Genomic DNA, 19,640 nt, shown 5'->3' with positions numbered 1-19,640 from the left:
AACTGAAAGGCTGAAAATGGTTGCTGTAGGTTTGGAAGCCTGACCTTTCGGTTAAAATGAACCTGTTGCCTCATTAGTAAAGGCAGCACCTCAACATATTGCTCTAGAATGTGCATTAGATTCTCTGGAGCTAAAGAATCTAAGAAGATGATCCAAATGTATTGCTAATTTGATGTGTTATTGAAATGTATTGGTAACCTGCTTTCTACATTAGATTAGCAACATTAGCAACACATTATTAGCTGTTTAATAATGTAGTCAAGCCAAAGGCTAATCATATAATTTACTGTTATATGTCTGACGTTCTAGAGAGCAATACATAATATGCTTTACCATTTTGATACATCGACTTGAAGACGACCCCATATAATTTGATGTATAATGTTTTCTTCTGAATCAGTTTCTGGTTCAAACATATTTGGCTGAATTAAACCGATATCTCCACTTGCCATTGTGTAGTGTTTACTACAGTTAACCGAGTGGATCAGGTAGTCCGAGCTTGTGTGATTGATTGGAGGCGGGGCTATATTCATGGTTCTGCAAATACTAAATGAAGCAAGGGCATAGAGTTATATTCAAGCTATTTTAAGGCATGAAAAAATTATTTTCCTAGGAAAAATATTTAAATACACTATTGCCAAAATTGTTGGGACACCTCTCCAAATAATTGATATATGCCTGCCCCACATTGGTGGTGGTTGAGGAGATTCCTCCCTTCAATGTTAAGTGCTTTGAGTGCCTAAAAAAGCGCTATATAAATGTAACAAATTATTATTATTATTGAATTCAGATGTTCCAATCACTTCCATGTCCAAAGGTGTATAAAATCAAACCCCTAGGCATGGAGGCTGCTTCTACAATCATTTGTGAAAGAATGGGTCGCTCTCAAGAGCTCAGTGAATTCAAGAGTGGTACCATATAGGTTGCCACCTGTGCAATAAGTCCATTTGTGAAATTTTCTCACTACTAAATATTCCACGGTCAACTGTTCGTGGTATTATAACAAAGTAAAAGCTATTGGGAACAGCAACTCAGCCACGAAGTGGTAAGCCACGTAAAGTCACAGAACAGGGTCAGCGCATGCTGAGGCGCACAGTGGGCAGAAGTCAACACCTTTCTGTAGTCAATAGCGACAGACCTCCAAACTTTGTGTGGCCTTCAGATTAGCTCAAGAACAGTGCGTAGAGAGCTTCATGCAATGGGTTTCCATGACCGAGCAGCTCCATCCAAGCCTTACATCACCAAGTGCAATGCAAAGCGTTGGATGCAGTGGTGTAAAGCACACCGCCACTGGACTCTAGAGCAGTGGAGACGTGTTCTCTGGAGTGACGAATAACGCTTCTCTGTCTGGCAATCCAATGGACGAGTCTGGGTTTGGTGGTTGCCAGGAGAATGGTACTTGCCTGACGGCATTGTGCCAAGTGTAAAGTTTGGTGGAGGGGGGATTATGGTGTGGGGTTGTTTTTCAGGGGTTGGGCTTGGCCCCTTAGTTCCAGTGAAATGAACTCTTAATGCTTCAGCATACCAAGACATTTTGGACAATTTCATGCTCCCAACTTTGTGGGAACAGTTTGGGGGTGGCCCCTTCCTGTTTCAACATGACTGCGCACCAGTGCACAAAGCAAGGTCCATAAAGACATGGATGAGCGACTTTGGTGTGGAGGAAATTGACTGGCCTGAGTCCTGACCTCAACCTGATAGAACACCTTTGGGATGAATTAGAGCAGAGACTGCTAGCCAAGAATTACCGTCCAAAATCAGAGCCTGACCTCACAAATGCGCTTCTAGAAGAATGGTCAAACATTCCCATAAACACACTCCTAAACCTTGTGGAAAGCCTTCCCAGAAGAGTTGAAGCTGTTATAGCTGCAAAGGGTGGGCCAACTCCATATTAAACCCTACGGATTAAGAATGGAATGTCATTCAAGTTCATGTGCATGTAAAGGCAGGTGTCCCAAAACTTTTGGCAATATAGTCATCTCGATTATCAAAGATGAGTTTTAAAGGGTACAATTATTGCCTTCAGGGGGACTTTTAAGAGATATTTCACCCAAAAATTCAAATTCTCTCATCATTTACTCATCCTCAAGTTGTTCCAAACCTGTATAAATGTCTTTATGTTGAACACAAAGAAGATATTTTGAAGAATATTTGTAACCAAAAATACTATGGTATTCAATGGTTGCTTGGATCTGCTTGGTTACACACATTCTTAAAAATATCTTCTTTTGTGTTCAACATAAAGACATTTATACAGGTTTGGAACAACTTGAGGGTGAGTAAATGGTGACAGAATTTTCATTATCCCTTTAAAGGTGCTTTCAATTTTCACCCAATGTGAATTTGTGGAGTTATTTCTTGCACCGCTTTTCATGAGTACGCTTTTTACTCATACATCATGTAAATGTACTTTAATTATCATGATAAACTAGCACTAGTGTCATGTTTCCAAAGAACAATGTCTCATTTCCACTCATTTCCACTTGTTTCTCTGTCTCTCATAGGAAGTAACATCACTGTGTCGTTATACAGTAACTCTTCCGAGATTATGGAGGGGGAGACCATCCAGCTGACCTGCATTGTTAGCAACACTCTGGGTCCCCTGTCAGTGACGTGGGAGTGGACGGATAAGGAAGGGGCAGGTCCTGCTGTGAACGTGGCTTTTGTGGATCGTGAGGGCACGGTCACTCCTGGGCCCACTTTTAGGGATCGCAGCAGCTATGGAGAGGTCCGGGTGGAGCGGGTTCGGCCTGACACGTTCACCCTGTTCCTGTATAATGCCTTCCCCACAGATGAGGGCCAGTACAGATGCAGTGCCGCCGAGTGGTCCCAGAGTGGTACTGCACCTGACTGGATTTGGCAGCAGATTGGAGACGAATCTGCCATCAAGCCCGTCACAGTAAAATCAGTTGGTAAGACCACATACATGGTTTGAGAAGAAAGAAAGATTTTAAATATTTACCTGAAAAAAATATATATAACGGTTACCACAAAAATACAACAGCACAATGTTTTCAATGTGGCTCCGAAGACTGGAGTAATGGCTCCTAAAGTAGATCTTAAAAAGATATTAAATAGATAAATGGATAGATTTAAAGCAGAACATTTATTTTAAATCATGCTACAGTCAAACCAAAAATTATTCAGACATCAGATATATTTTTTTTTACTAGTGGTTGCAGAACACTATAGTTCATATATGTGGTCTGGATAGCAAAATAAAGTAAACTGTGACATATTATGCCCAAAATTTCTTCATACAGTGGACTACCAATACAATTGATAAAAAAAATGGGACTAATATTATTCAGAAACTTTGACCTGACCATATTTTGCTTAAGTGTTTTTTCTTTAATTGCTAATGTGACCTTTTACACCACATACTGAACAAAATTAAGCATTGCTTGGTAATTGTTTGGCCTAAATTGGTATTATCTAATTGTGTACATTACATACCTTTCTATCAAAGTTATCTAACATTATCAAGATGAATATGTTCTTGTCATATTTTATTACCATTTTCTAAACTGTAGCAAATAAACTATGATAATGTGAGAAAATGTTGAAGGTGTCTGAATACATTTTGGTTTAACTGTATATATAAACACCAGGGGACAAATATATCTAAAAAGTACATTTCTGACACTCTATTTGCATATATAGTATATTTGTACTCAGTTATTACTATTTGCACTCAGTATTGCAGTGTATTTTTACTGTCAGCAACACGTCATATTTATGACATCATAAATATTCTGTTGTTTTCTGCTTCATACAAACAAGCATATGCAAACTCACACTTGAGCTCACACAGTGACAGGAAAATGTACTTACTCAAGTGTTGTAGAGTGAGTGTTAGAGTGCGCTGTAAAGCTGGATCCCCTATATATGAAGTCGATAGCACACTCATGATCATGCTTACATAGCATCCTGTTTATGTAGCGCAGTGGAACACGCTGTCAGCTTTCCATCACAATCAATAGCCGTGACTTCCCAGTCTGCTCTTTAACTGTGTGTGTAATGAGAACACATACACACGTACATGCTTCCACGCGGCAGAAAGGAAAAAATTACTGGATAGCAAGCTGGCAGATGCTCTAAATAAACACATTGTGTGACATAGCATGTGTTGCGTTACAGTGAGTGGTTTTTAGAAAAGATACTTGATCAGTTCTTGATAACATACAATATGTCTCCTGCTTTGAAGGTGACGTGTGTAACTTTTTTAAAAAATACTTTCTACTATTCCAACTTAGTTTGCAGAAACATCTGTAAGTCAGTAGTTTATAGATTGTCTTTCTCAAGAAAGCGGTAAAATTTTGCTTTTTTTTGGCGCAGCCCTGCATAACAATTTATAATGCCGTATGTTTGTTGTGAAGCTGCCTGTGGGGGAGAACAGGGATAGATGGGATGATAGGAATGTTTGGAAAACCTCATTTGGAAATGGTCTTTTTTTAATTTTATTTCCACATTTCACCTTTTAAAGGTGCTATGTGTATTTGTCTTTTTTCGATTTTTAAAATACATTCATATTTTGTAATAATAATTCATTTAATTACTTTTAAGTCATCCTCCATCCCGCCCTGGATGTTTGCTGATTCTCAGGAGCCCAAAGAGTCTAAATAATTTCAAATTATTATTATTTTTGCAATGCCATTTAGTGCTATAAAGCACAAAAATTACACATTGTCTGATTGTCACAAACTTTGTGAAAGAGAATGTTTGGATAATTTTTAATAAATTATAGTTTTATTAATTAAGTTTGGAAAAGTTTATTAAAGGAAATTAACAAAATATAAAAAATTTCTATATAAAATAAAAAAAATTAACCATCACTTTTTAAAAATAAATAAAAATAAAAAACAATCTGTAAAATGTATTTTAAAAATTGTACCGTGTATGTGGTAATCACAAAGGATTGGGAAAGTCATTTGTCGAAGAACCCTGAAAGCAGTTTTAATGTGGGGAATATTATCCAGCATCTAGTCTCAATGTATGCTGCATATCAAAGCTTTGATGAGATGACAAAGACACAGCTTTTTTTTATTTATTCCTCTTAATTATTTATATCTATACTCCTCCTCTGCGATGACATTGATCATTTTTACTTCCTCTGCTGTCTGGATCAGCTTTGTTGAAGTGTTTCATCAGCTCCTCTTTTGATTTGAAGCTCAAAGAGTAGCAGCGTGACTCTCTTCATGTCAGCTGCTTTGCCTTTTATTGAAAGTTCAGACTTCTCCAGGTGTATTGCAGGAGTCACTTTGTTTAAGTAGAATGTGCACGTGATCATGTGATAGTCACACCATGTGGGCTTAGACAGTGTTTTTGTCCCTTGCTCTTGCTCTGTGACAGGCATGTTGGTGGTGGTGAGTAAAAATAGCAGTGTTGCGTTTTCCTGCATTGACTCTGGGTTACTTTATGGATGAAGGATTTAGGATGGGGTGTGAAGCAGGGCCCAGTTTGTGGTGTTATTCTGCTGAGAGAGTCTTAACATGCTCATTAGTGTCTGGCAGTGGTGTGGGTGCTGACTGGCTGCAGGCCACCCTGTAGCGCTGGAATCGTTTGGCTGGGTGACACATGACACCCAGAGGTGAGCCCAGACACGCGTTCTGCCACAAGTGACTTTTTTTTATTATTATTGCTACGAAAGTAGTTAGAGCTCCCAGCATGTGAATTGGATGAAGGATAAATATATATTTTTTTGGATTGAATGGTATTTAATCTGCTAGTGAGCACACCATTTTAGATGATTAAGTGAGATATTAGTTTGCAAACTTTTTATGATTAACAAACAAAAGTCCAAAAATAGAGAAAGATTAGATGACGGTAACTCATCTGTGACACCTACTTTGAGTCACTGATTGTATAGCTGTGTTTGAGACTGTGGACTTAACTGTATTGTCTTCCTAAATCATAAAATGCAGATGTATATTTTCATATCCACTACCATTCAAACGTTTGGGGTTAAGAGACGGTCACACTAGTCAAGTCAGGTCACCTTTATTTAATAGAGCTTTAAAGGGTTAGTTCACCCAAAAATGAAAATTCTGTCATTAATTACTCACCCTCAATCGTTCCAAACCCGTAAGACCTTCGTTCATCTTCGGAACACAAATGAAGATATTTTTGATGAAATTCAAGAGCTCTCTGACCCCTCCATAGACAGCTATGTAATTAACACTTTCAAGGCCCAGAAAGGTAGTGAAATAGTTCATGTGATTCCATGTTTTCATGTGAGCAACGAGAATGCATTTTGTGTGCAAAAACAAACAAAAATAACTTTCAACAAAGTCTGTCTGTCTCCTACGCAGTTTACGTTGTGAATAGTGCATCGCTTTCGAGTTGTACGGCAGCCGATACTGTTCACGTGAGCACCATGACGATTCGATGCAAAGAGAATTCAATTCTGCTGTAAAGCAACTTTAAAAAGACAATAGTAAACAGTCATTATTTTGTTGAAATCAGTTCAATGTTTATTCATTTCATTGACCTCCATTTGCTAATTTACTCATGCTACTTTGCATTGTGTTGAATTATAATTTTTAAAAAGATGCCGTTGAGTGTTTGTCATATTACAACCATTGTAGTGTCTTTAGAAATTGCACTTTTTCAGATCGTTGTTTTAAGTTTCTTTATTTCGTTGCAAGAAATTCATATTTTTATTCTGCAACGATGCGTTAAATTGATCAAAACTGACAGTTAAGGCATTTATAATTTTACAAAATACTTCAAAATACTTTAATTTCTATTTATCAAAGAATCCAGCATGATGATTATTGCTTCTTGGGCACCAAATTAGCATATTAGAATGATTACTGAAGGAATGTGACCCTGAAGACAAGAAATTCAGCTTTGCCATCACAGGAATAATATGCATTTTAAAATGTGTTAAAATGGAAAACTCTTATTTAGATTTGTAATCAATTCTTAAGAATATTACTATTTTTACTGTATCAAATACCTGTAAATGCGACCTTGATGAGCATAAGCGACTTAAAAAAAATGTTTTTAAACTTTTTAAAACATTTACCCAAACCCTTAAGTTTCATGATAGAAGAGCGCTTCAAATATGTCTGTACACTCTACCAAGGAATTTTTTTTTTTATTAGAGCAGGAGCCATCTTAATTTAAGGAGTCACATGGTTACATAGATCCCATGACCAATCAAACCAAAACTATGACAGATAATCCAAACACATAATTTGGATAGAACAGCACTCTAGAGAGAGGTGAAAAAAAATTGCTCTTCTAATCTTCTATATGCTCTTCTATATTTAATTTGTTTGTCTACACACCACATTTAGAATAATTAGAAGGCCCTGTGAGTTCCTGACTGTTCCCTACTTTCCATCATGATCACATCCATCATGGCTTGTGGAATGGGCCCTGAATGGACCTCATATTTCCAGCAGCAACCCTTCGCTTGCAATTAGTTCACCTTATTATGAACCATAAAATTGTAATAATAATGCTTGTGTACAGAAATTAAGAATTTGGATTATATATATATGTGTGTGTTATAAACAGTTTAACAGCCAAGAGAAGAAACTGCTGTGACCAATGTAACAGCCAGTTGTAGAGGGCTGATTCTTGACATGAAAAGGCATCCAGAGGCCGACTGAAGCCTCCCCTTGTGTCAGTCTTCTAGATTTGAAATCTCTATTCCCACTGTGCGTGAGGGTGGGTGTATGCCACATGTTTTTCTGAGCATGTCTGTGTGTCTGGAATAATCAAGCAGACTATAGCTCTTGCTGTCTGGCTCTGCCTGGGCTCGCTCATGCTGCTCTTTCGCCCACTTCTTCAGGTGCCGTGATTGTTCCTGTGATCATTGATTAGATATTAAAAACTGTACAGTGGATCGCACAAAGTAACAGTGGGGAAAATACTGGAATGTGAAAGAGGCTGTGTATGTGAAAGCTCTTGTGTTAGTGTGTCCATAAAGAATGACTCTCAGCATGTGTCCTATAGCCCCGCACTCTAGAGAAGATGGCATTGATCATGGCTCCCTGCTGTCTGCAGTCAAACGCAGGATGAATAGGAAGCACTTTCTGATCATGTGTTTACAAGAGACTAAAGCACTGGAATCCGTCAAGACATGAAACATATGCCTTTTAAAAACGGTCTCTATCTGCCTCCCTCTCTTTGTTTCCCTCTCTGATCACTCCTTGCAAACGCTCGGCCGTTCTTTGGAGATCTATACGTCACAGTTGCTCAAGCCTGTCCTATATTTTTCAGAATCTTTTCTGTTCATTTCTCCACACTTCTTTCCACATCTGATCATCCAATAAACTTTGTTAATTTTGTTTGTACTATTTTAGTAATAAATGTTACTGTTTTAAAGAGATGTCTGTCAAATTTTACTCGACCTCATGTCGTTCCGAACATGACTTTCTTTGTTCTGTGGAACCTAAAAGAAGATATTTTGAAGAATGTTGGTAACCAAACAGTTTTGTTGACCATTGCTGAAAGAATATCATCTTTTACGTTCCACTGAAGAAATAAAGTCAAACGGGGTTGGAACGACATGAGGGTGAGTAAAAGTTGACAGAATTTTATTTTTGGGTGAACTAACCCTTAAGATATAATAGTGTTTAAAATGGTTAATATTGTGTATCATAAGCTTTCAAGTAAAAAATGTTTGTTTAGAATATTAAGTAACTATTTCTCCTCATGCTCATCTGAACAGGAGTACGTTTAAACAAATAGGTGCTTACTTGAGGTAATGACAGAGAAAACCTCATCTAGCTTCATCTGGAGTTATTTCAGTCCATTAAATAACAATCAAGCTAAATATGACATTTATTATAGGATAATGAGTTTTTGTATTGTTTGATATAACAACCATTACCCATTTTATTGCCAGAAATCACAAAATAGCTCCATTTGATAGACGTATCAGTGTTAGGATCAATAACGGCATTAAATGGCACGTCATCAGATCAGAAAGAATATAAGTGGTGTCGCCCATTCCTAGTGACTGAAAGTGAATTGATTCGTTGATTAATTTGATGAAGGATTCCTCAGATTGATTCAGACAATAACTCTTGAGTTTGTGCTTTTCTTGAATTAGATCACGCAAGTCGCGCTTAATGTTTGTTTTTAGTACAGCTAAAACGACACAATAGAAAGATGTGTTTTCTTGGCATTATTTCATGGTACACAATCTTTGTATCTGATCACATTCAATTCCGACTTCAATCCCGCAACTCTCATGAGAAAATATGATTACTTATGCTGTAGTGCTGTATAGTTTTAGCTGCAGAAAACACTGCTACAAGTCCACCAAGAATCCTTATTTGTTTTTCAATATCGGAGCAAAAGTGAGCTCATTTAAACTTTTTTTTTTTTTTTTTGCAGGATTAGTTTGCATGTGCTCAATAAACAGGGGATGTGTGTGTAATCTTCTTTTGGCTGCTTTCCTCCATTGCTGCCCACAGGATTGAGATGGTGTGTTACAGGTCACCTTGTCCAAATGTTATTAACTCTGCCGATCTCAAGCTTTCAGCCCAAACAGAACAAACTCCTGCTAGCCTTTCTCAGCCCAGTGATCGTCTGAACTCTGGGATTTCTCCCAGGAAGTCTTTGAGGCTTATTAGCATGCAGGCTGAGTAGTCTGATAATGTAGACATCTAACTTTACTGCCCAGTTCCTTTAATATATTGTTTGCATAATTGAAGGACACAGAGGCTCTCCAAATGAAATTCACTTCCTCAACTTTGCCAGAGCCCCGTGTGGTACTGCTGAGATCTGGGCAAAGCTCGTGCCCGGCGGGTGTTGCGTTAACCTGCCCTCTGTTACAGCCCAGCAGCGTGGCATCATTAGGGCACTGGCAGGTAGGCTAGGAATGGATCTCGCTGTATCCGTCTCCGTATGGCCTCCAGCTGCTGTCATCCATATCAAGCGCAAACACTCAGAAGTGGCCAAATGACGCTTTACCCTTCCACAGGGAAAACTATTCGGGTTCAAGAAATCTCATGGAGAAATTTGCTGCCTCTTCAAATGGAAAGACAAAACAGCCAGGGCATTCCCGTGTAACAAGTTTATTTTTCCTGTGATTCTGTATAGTATGAGCAATGCAGATGTAAATTGCTGCTGAAGGGTGCCAGTAGCAATAAACCAGGGAATAGTCTTGTTGTCTATATGCCCATTAGCAGATTCACAGACTCATCAGTATCAGTTGTGAATTCACAATTAAGTCACCCACATTTCTCTCATCATGTTTACTTGTGTGACAGGCTTGGGCCTAGAGGGAAAGCAGACCTCAGATTTACATTCAAGCAAACATAGGAGATCCACAGGAGAGAATAAGTACTTAAAGAACATTGCAATCATATTGCAGTGGCATATATATATATAAAAAAAAACAAGCACTGTAGCATGTATTTATTTTAAATAAAGCACTGAGTTAGGGGTTGGCGCTATGCCCAAAACCCTACATCATAGTAAATGCATTTAGTCAATTCAGTTAAAAATGGTTTGTAATGGTAATTGAAAATGTATGATGATAATAATAACAATAATTATACTTGATGAACACAAAACAAAAGATGATTCATCATTCATAGTGCATTATATGTGCTACTTAATTTAATTTTATTTAATTTCACTTTTATATGCATTTTATCTGTATTGTTGTATTATTTTCTTTCTTTTTCTGCTGAATAACATCATCTGATGGGAAAATGTGCCTCTCTGCTAAGTCTTATGTTGATTAATGTAAATGTTTTAAATAGATCAGCGGTGCCCAACATTTTTATAACTAAGGGCCAAAAATCAAAATTGAGGTCTGTGGGCCAAAAGTAAAAGTTCCATTGTATCAAACTATTATAATAATAATTATAGTTATAATACATTTTTAAAAAGTGGTTAACCTTGGTTCCCCTTATTTATGATTTCATAATTTTAAAACATTAAGCAATCTGCTTAAATTAATCTAGTTTCATTACCAGTTTTATTATACAATGAAACTTTTTAATGTTGTTTAGTTACTTTTTAAACACCAACTGTCATTTTAAGAAAAATGAAATAAAAAGAAAAGAATCTTGAACATTTAAGAAACTAAATGAACGTTTAAATTAATTCACAAATATATTAGGATTTATAATATGCAAAGTAGATTTGTATTTCATCTGTCAATGTCTATTATTAGTAAGGGAATAACAACCATCTTAAAATTAAGCATGATAATTAAATGAACAACTAATGACTTGCCTTAAAGGGACTTTGGACATATTCACTGCTGTCCATAGCAATGATGTGTCTTGTTTCAAACAAACGCAACTGGTGCCATCTTGCATTTTATTTATTGATTGCACTGAAAAACGAGAATTTCAGTTCAGTATTAACCCAGTCAGGGAGGGTTTATTTTGTTGGGTTTATTTTCTTAATTTAATGAGTGCATTTGTTTCCTTTAAACTCACATGCTCTATGTTTGTTGCGGCAGCGCACGTGTATGTGGAGATGGCATAAAAGATTAAAAGATAAACGATTATTAAATTACATAATGCCCTTTCATTATCAGATAATTTTTTTACAATTTTGAACTGCCCACGTTAATAATATTGTGCATATAAATTGCCGTGATTGCCGGCACAATGGCATGTTTGTTTGTTTTTTTCCTAGGCTATATTTTTCCCCTCATTGCATGATGTACAAAATCAAAGGTCACTCAACTTTGGCCCGCGGGCCCAGGTTTGGGATATTTTTAAAAAAAAGATAAATAAAATAACAAATAACTAAGTCTTACATACGTGCAAAACCAGTTTTTAATTGTATTACACTTTAAAAAACAATACAAAAGACTAGAAACGAATATCATAAGAGCATAGTTCTGACTCTCAGTTTTGACTCTCAGATTTGATGAGTTGATATACATGCTTATCACCGCATGAATTGAATTCTGTGTTAATGCATTGTGGTGAATATGAATTCTTTTTTTTGTTCTTGTTTCAGAATCTTTCTTCTTTGTGTCGGCCTCCTCTCGTACGCCCAGCGTGACGTTTGGTGACTCGTTTGACCTACAGTGCATCGTGAAGCCACGGCACAATCCCAACGTTCCTGCTGCGGTCACGTGGCGCTTCCAGCCAGCTGAGGGTGACGGAGAGTTCCGAGATTTGGTGACGTTCACACGGGACGGCACTCTGCAGTGGGGCGACCAGCTGCTGGGCCTTGGCACGCGTACCACTGTGGATCGTACACCCACTAACACCAACTTCCGTCTCAGCATCACCCGAGCTGGGCGCAAGGAGGCCGGGACGTACCAATGTGCTGCCTTGCTTTATCGGAGGAATTACGATGGCACCTGGAGCACGGTGGCCAACCGCACCTCCAACCCGCTGGGCATCAGTGTTCTGCAGCCTGGTGAGTCTAAAAACACCTTCCGTCGCAGGAAAGGTGCATTTAGGCTACCTGACTGCTTGACAGAGGGCAAGAAACAACCATGACTGTTCTGAAGCCACTAAATTACAGATAAGTTCCACTGACACCCTTTAGGGTTTAGGTTTGTAACTTTGAAACATGTTCATGGCAGCCTGCTGGAGTCACTCCCCGTCCTCCAAAATTAGCATAAGAGTTATAGAAGCACAGATGACAACTCACACTTTACTGTCACTACAGAAATAAAGATTTCACTGATAATGCACCGTGTTGTAGTCTGGCCTAGTTTCACAACTTCCACCCTCACTAGTCTTCCACTAGTCTTCCACCCTCTCTTGTCATGTGTGCATGTGTGTTTTTCCTGAGATATTGGCCTCTGTGTGCTCATAAGAGTAATTGAGATGACTGGCGTGTGTGTGCAGCTGAGGCAGGCCCTCCTAATGGCCTGGAGTGCATGAGGAAGAGGTTGTTAATATCCTCCACACCAGAGAAAGCGATTAGAAGAGAAGAATATGAATGGTGGGGTGGGTCATTAGAGTAAAAATTGGAGCTCATTAAATTTAGTCCCTCTGGATTTCAGTCCCCGGACAGAACAATGTCACTCCCAAAAGGAAGACCTCCTCATTGACCTCACACACACGTTTGTTTTTCTATCATGGTGGAACTTTCCATTGACTTCTGCTGTTTTATACTGAGCTAATGATAGCATATGATTTATTACATATGATAAATATTATATATATATATATATATATATATATATATATATATATATATATATATATATATATATATATATATATATATATATTATATACACAGATCAGGCATAACATTATAACACTATATATATATTAGTGAATAACACTGATTATCTCTTCATCACGACACCTGTTAATGGGTGGGATATATTAGGCAGCAAGTGAACATTTTGTCTCCAAAGTTGATGTGTTAGAAGCAGGAAAAATGGTCAAGCGTACGGATTTGAGCGAGTTTGACAAGGGCCAAATTGTGATGGCTAGACGACTGGGTCAGAGCATCTCCAAAACTGCAGCTCTTGTGGGGTGTTCCCGTCTGCAGTGGTCAGTATCTATCAAAAGTGGTCCAAGGAAGGAACAGTGGTGAAACCAGCGACAGGGTCATGGGTGGCCAAGGCTCATTGATGCACGTGGGGAGCGATGGCTGGTCTGTTTGATACTTGAGCTACTACTGTAGCTCAAATTGCTGCATAGTTAATAGATAGTTATTAGATAGTTATTAAATGGTTATTTAATGGTTATTAAATAGTTATTGCTGGTTCTGATAGAAAGGTGTCAGAATACACAGTGCATTGCAGTTTGTTACGAATGAGGTTGCATAGCCGCAGACCAGCCAGGGTGCCCATGCTGACCCCTGTCCACCACCGAAAGTGCCAACAGTGGGCACATGAACATCAGTGTGATGCTTTAGGCAATGTTCTCCTGGGAAACCTTGGGTCCTGCCATCCATGTGGATGTTACTTTGACATGTACCACCTACCTTAGCATTGTTGCAGACCATTTACACCCTTTCATGGAAACGGTATTCCCTGGTGGCTGTGGCCTCTTTCAGCAGGATAATGCGCCCTGCCACAAAGCAAAAATGGTTCAGGAATGGTTTGAGGAGCACAACAATGAGTTTGAAGTGTTGACTTGGCCTCCAAATTTCCCAGATTTTAATCCAATCGAGCATCTGTAGGATGTCCGATCCATGGAGGCCCCACCTCGCATCTTACATCTGCTGCTAACATCTTGTTGCCAGAGACCACAGCACACCTTCAGGGGTCTAGTGGAGTCCATGCCTCGACGGGTCAGGGCTATTTTGGCAACAAATGGGGACCAACACAATATTAGGAATATTAGGTCATAATGTTATGCCTGTAATCAGTGTATACTCAGTGTACTGCCTGGTACCCACAACGTGGTGATTTCAGGTTTTATTGTAGTGTGGGGATATTTGGTCCCCACAATGTCAGCATTTGGTCAGATTGATCAATACAGAGTGTCGTGCCGGTGCCAATAATGAACCAACATTCATAATATACACAAAGATAAACTGTTTTTAGCCCTCTTTCATATACCCAGCCTCCTGAGTTGTCACAATACCAATATTTCAGTAGTTGATGCCAATACCAATTAAATTTCCCTATTCCCAAAATATGAATTGCACAGAAAAGACTAATACATGTTAATGAACACACTCCTTTATTTAAAAAAAAGATGCATTATTATTGTAAATAAAAATGTGTTTCTCATTTAAGTCGGTATTAATAACATACAGCAGAAAGTTATGCTGCTTTTAAACTGCAAGGGCTAATGCCTAGATCTAATATTTCAACAAAAATTTGATTCCCCCCATATTTTTACCCACAAATTCAGTGTGGAATTGCAGATACTGTCGAAGGGCTGGTATTGTTTTGTTTTTTTTTAGCATTTTATGCAGTTTATTATTTATTTACACTACCATTCAGAAGTTTGGGATCTGTAAGATTTTTTTTATGTTTTATTCGATCAAAAAAAATACAGTAAGAACAGGAATATTGTAAATATTGTCATTATAATTAAAACTAAAGTAACTATTTTATATTTAAAGATACATGATACTGTAATTTATTCCTGTGATAGCAAAACTGTTTTCAACATCATTTCTCCAGTCTTCTGCTTCGTACCAATATGAATACCTTTACTGTCACTTTTGATAAATGTAATGCATGTCTCAACAAAAAAATCATACATACAATCATACTGCAAACCTTTGAACAGTAGTGTATAATTGTTGTTGGGGTTTTTTGTCTGTTTTTGTGTGTTTTTGTTTTTGTTTTGTTTTTTATTTACCTATCAACCAAAGTAATGGCACTTATCTTAGAACGGCATCTATCTCTAGAACCTATAATGATCAAAAAAGTAAACAAAAAATGTAAAGATTTCGTAACCTTCATTGATTGTTTACAGGTTCTAATAATTTGTTATAATTTTACATTACAAAGACACAGTTTTTTCTTGTGAAGCAGAGCTGTAGTGTACAGGTACCTCATTCCAGCCACTATATTATTTCTGAGCCAGACCATCTCCATAGAGCTCATTGGCATGGAAACACGCTCCTGTCTGTCCTTTGTCGAGCCGTGGTCTCTCTACAGCCTAGTCGGTATACCAGCAGATGTGTTCCTCACCATCAACATTTGTTTTTTTCTATTTATTTTTTGCATGTAAGTGTGGGTGTATGCGTACATGTATATTTTGTTGACATTATTTGTAACCTTGACCCTACGTGCCATAAAGTTTGTTTTAATGTTTGGATGCATGAGACCTCATACCATTGCCTTCATCTCTCCATTACAAGTTGTGTTTCTAACTGTTGTGCAGAGTCTAACCCGGTGTGGAGCTGAGCCCCTTAGTAAGAATCAATGCGAGGACTTGGCAGGAGTTAATGGCTGTGAGACAACCCTGGGGGAGAAACATGCTCTGCTTTCCCCCGCAGGTCTGCTCCCTGCCCTCTGGCAACACGCAAATCAGTGCAGCCCGCTGGAGACTTGCTTGTAGGTAGACTAGCTCATTTCAGCCTGAGGATCCCGTATTACAAAGCATATCTAAACAGGATTTTGCTTTTGTGTTTGTTATGCCTTTTTGAATGTAAGATGGCTCAAATGATACAGACAGAAAAACAATGCAATATAAAATGTCATTCATTTGGAATATTGGATGCATCCAAATATTTTTATATCGATTCTATTATCATCACCATTATGAGTTCCATTAGCATTAACAGTATTGCCAGCATCATTGCCAATTTACTCCTTATTATACTTTAACTTCCTGAAATCAAAATCTTCATTGCAGCTGACTCATCACTTAAGTCTATCAGGGGAACTTTTAGGGAGGATCAAACAACAAACGTGTGATTAATTTCTTCCATGGAACGCAAAAGGAGAATTTAATTGGTTGTTCTTTTCCATGCAATTAGAAGCCATGGACGTGTCCTGGAAAAAACTCTCAAGCTTTTTAAGGACAGAAAAGCACCATAAAAGTATTGAATGTTTTCTAAATCCAGTATGTGATAAACAACAGGGCTCGACAATAAGGACTGCCTGATGGCCCGGGGCCACCATAAACTACGTTCGGAACATTAGACGGAACTGTCACTTGCCCGATCCGGCCAGTGCTGCATTATCACAAAATTGTATCATTTGTTTTAAAGGTGGGGTAAGCGATATTTCTAAGTAGTTTCTAAATCAACCCAAACAAACACACCCCTTTCTTCTTTACTCCTCCTCCAAAGCTCACTCTGTAATCCTAACCGCCCTGCGTCTGTCTTGAACACCGATCCCGCAGGCATGCAAGGTCACTAACAAGGATGCTAAACAGTAAACAGCGCATTCACTAGCAGTCATCAGCCTGAACAACTCTCACTAGCTTACACACGCAATGCAAGAGTGGATGTCTGGTTATCGTAACAGAAGGGCAACAAAATAATGCTTCACAAAAATAATGTGAAGATGATGAACGAATGACAAGGAAGCACAAAAAATGAACATACAGTGTTACCAGTGTTACTCGCGTATGGAGCAGAAACTACGCAACCTCCACGTATGAATTCAGGCCTTCCCGCTTAGCTCTATCCAGCGCTGGAAAGCTTTTCTAGTATTAACGTGGGTCCTAAATCACTTTCCTGATCATAACCCTTTATTTTCCAGTGATATTCCTATGAGCTCGTCTCTCGGGCATCTCTCTTTCTACAGTCTTTCTTCAAATCTCCCTCTGGCTCATTCTCTCTCCTCCACTGACATACGCCCCCTAATGCTGATTGGCTACACGTTTGTTGTTGTGTGGCTGTGCCGGTCCGACCAACTTTCAAACACCGTTTTTCAAATATCGCTTACCCTACCTTTAAAGCCTTGCCAATTTCAATATTCAAGTGCAAAACGACGTGAAAGAAAAGTCAATTCAGAACCCGCTGTTTGAAAAGTATTGTGCGACGCACACAGCCAGCAAGCCTCATCTCAGACAGTGTGCAAATACTGAATTGAGCTCTCTTTCACATGCTCTCATGCCTGAATGGAGACATTCCCACAAAATTGTTGAAATGCCAGAGTTGGCGAGTTTCCCCGTAAAGTTGGTTATGTCTTAAGTTTACGTAAACTGCTGAGAAATGAAACGTAGGTGTAAGGGCCGGGTCATACAGAAAGCGTTTTTAGTTGTTAAAAGCATGAGATGCAGGTCAGTGGAACGAGTAAAAAAAGCGTGAGGTCGAGTGGTGCGTTTAACTTCTTTTAGCTTGAGCGCTACATTTTTAGAATGCAGTGTCATGCGCGAGACACTGCAAAATATGCGAGACCAGAGCGCAACGATTGAAGTCGTCCGTCTAGCATGTTTACGTTGATAAACGATGGAAAAAGGATCCGTGCATCACGTCTTAAAGTGACAGCAGCCTAATATTCCTGCTGCTGCCTATATTTTTAATGTTTTAATCCATGTGATAAACAAGTTCTATAACGTTCTTAACTGAGAATATGCCCCTCCATTGAGCAGCTAAAAATGGATCATTGAGTTGCTCTGGAGAATTAGATCAGGGTGATTCAATAAAAAACATTTGACTCAAAAGAACGATTTGGCCTTTTTAAATCTTGAAAGCATGGAAAAGATTTGCCAGTAAAATTCTTCAGAATTTCTCCTTTTATATTCCACGGATGAAAGAAAGTCATACAGGTTTGGAATGACATGAGGGTGAGTAAATTACAACATTTACATTTTTGGGTGAATTATTGAAGCCTCTTTTAGCAATTAATATTTTCTGTATTGTTGTAAGTTTTGGTGACATTACCTATTAGCTCCAGTAAAATGATATCTGAAGCTGAAGTGATATACTTGAAGGTCCTTTTAAAGTGAAGTGTGAGTTGTTGTGGATATACAGGCAGGGCGAGACTCCAGGTTCCTGTGAGCTTGTTTGCCATCTTTGACTTCCTGCTGGGCAGTCTGACACATTGATGTCTGCGAGACAGGAAATTCCACCTGATGCTGAGACATCAGAGTTGCATTGCCTTAAGGTTTCGTTCCAACAAGGATCATACAGGAAGTATCAAATCAGATAGAATTAAACCGAATGCAGAAGATTGTGTAGACAGTTAATGCTTTGTGCAAGTCATTGAGTTTTACTTCCATACTAAACATACTGTAAAGGACTACTTTTGAAAATAATTCACGATGCAATTTTTTCTATATTTATTGGATTATTTTCATCCTGCCACACTCATTATAAGTTGATGTACCAGTGATCTCTAAGAGGAACACTGGAGCCCACAATATAGTGCTTTCAACTAGTTTTATCCCAAATGATGCACCATACACTATGTACTTATGCACTCAACCGTGTAGTGTATGAATTGTATAAGGTCATTTAGTCATTCGACATCAGAGTCTGAAGCTGTGACAATTGAGTGCATGAAGTGTCCAACATTCCACACTTAGTTTTTTCATCGTCCGGGTATTTAAAGTGCACTTTTTCTTTTTGGAATTTTTAGTGTAAACACACTATTCACTATTCACACTATTGTAACCAGAGTGACATCAGGGACTGTTGTTGTGTAAACCGATTCTACGGTTGCACTACTTTTTTCCAGTAAGATTCTCAATTCTTACTACTCCTTGAGTGCTACCGGTTTGGTTTAGACAAGCATCACGCACATATGTTTAAGATGCAGAGCGAGGCAGAGCTCTTTGCTCCACTGGCTCCATGACCTTACTCTCTCAAGGGGAAAGCCGGCACCCACACGACCCTTCAGCATGCATTTGGGAATCAACTTATCATCCTGAGCACTCGTTTAGTTTCCCTGGTGTGTGCTTCACTGTGTTCATTGCACTGAATGGTGGGCTGTTAGAGAGCAAAGCAAACACAGAGACGTTTGAGCAATGGCCCGTGACTTTCCACAGAGATTTTTCTTAAAATCCATTTGAACTTAAAAGTGTAGTTCTTGAAATTGTGTAGCTATACCCCAGCCGCATGAAGAACTTCGACAGGCAGTTTCGCAGCTGTGCCGAGTTAAAAACTTGTGATTGCTTAACACGGTCCTGGTGGATATTTGACGATCTGACATCATAGAGTTGTATCCGACAAACATTTTATGAACACGGCCCTGCTGTTGATGTTTACTTCATTATTGACATTTCAGAACAGCACTGATGGAGTCCCGGAGTGTCTCTGTCATCTTCTGTCTCTGAATACAGCTTCTCCAGTCTCTCTCAGCTAGGACGCAT

The 19,640-nt window shown here is 38.6% G+C and overlaps 1 protein-coding gene across 1 annotated transcript in view; it reads left to right on the top strand.

Moving 5' to 3' along the window:
- Window positions 1–19,640, top strand: part of igsf3 (immunoglobulin superfamily, member 3) — a 190,284-nt gene that overhangs the window by 138,574 nt on the left and 32,070 nt on the right. The window contains exons 5-6 of the mRNA XM_079821612.1: window positions 2,505–2,912; window positions 11,953–12,360. Coding sequence (XP_079677738.1) covers window positions 2,505–2,912; window positions 11,953–12,360 — 816 coding nt within the window. The remainder of the gene's footprint in view (window positions 1–2,504; window positions 2,913–11,952; window positions 12,361–19,640) is intronic.

Source organism: Gobio gobio (genome assembly GCF_949357685.1).
Source record: "Gobio gobio genome assembly, chromosome: 7".
NCBI classification, from domain to species: domain Eukaryota; kingdom Metazoa; phylum Chordata; class Actinopteri; order Cypriniformes; family Gobionidae; genus Gobio; species Gobio gobio.
This window is presented reverse-complemented; position numbering and strand designations above follow the sequence as displayed.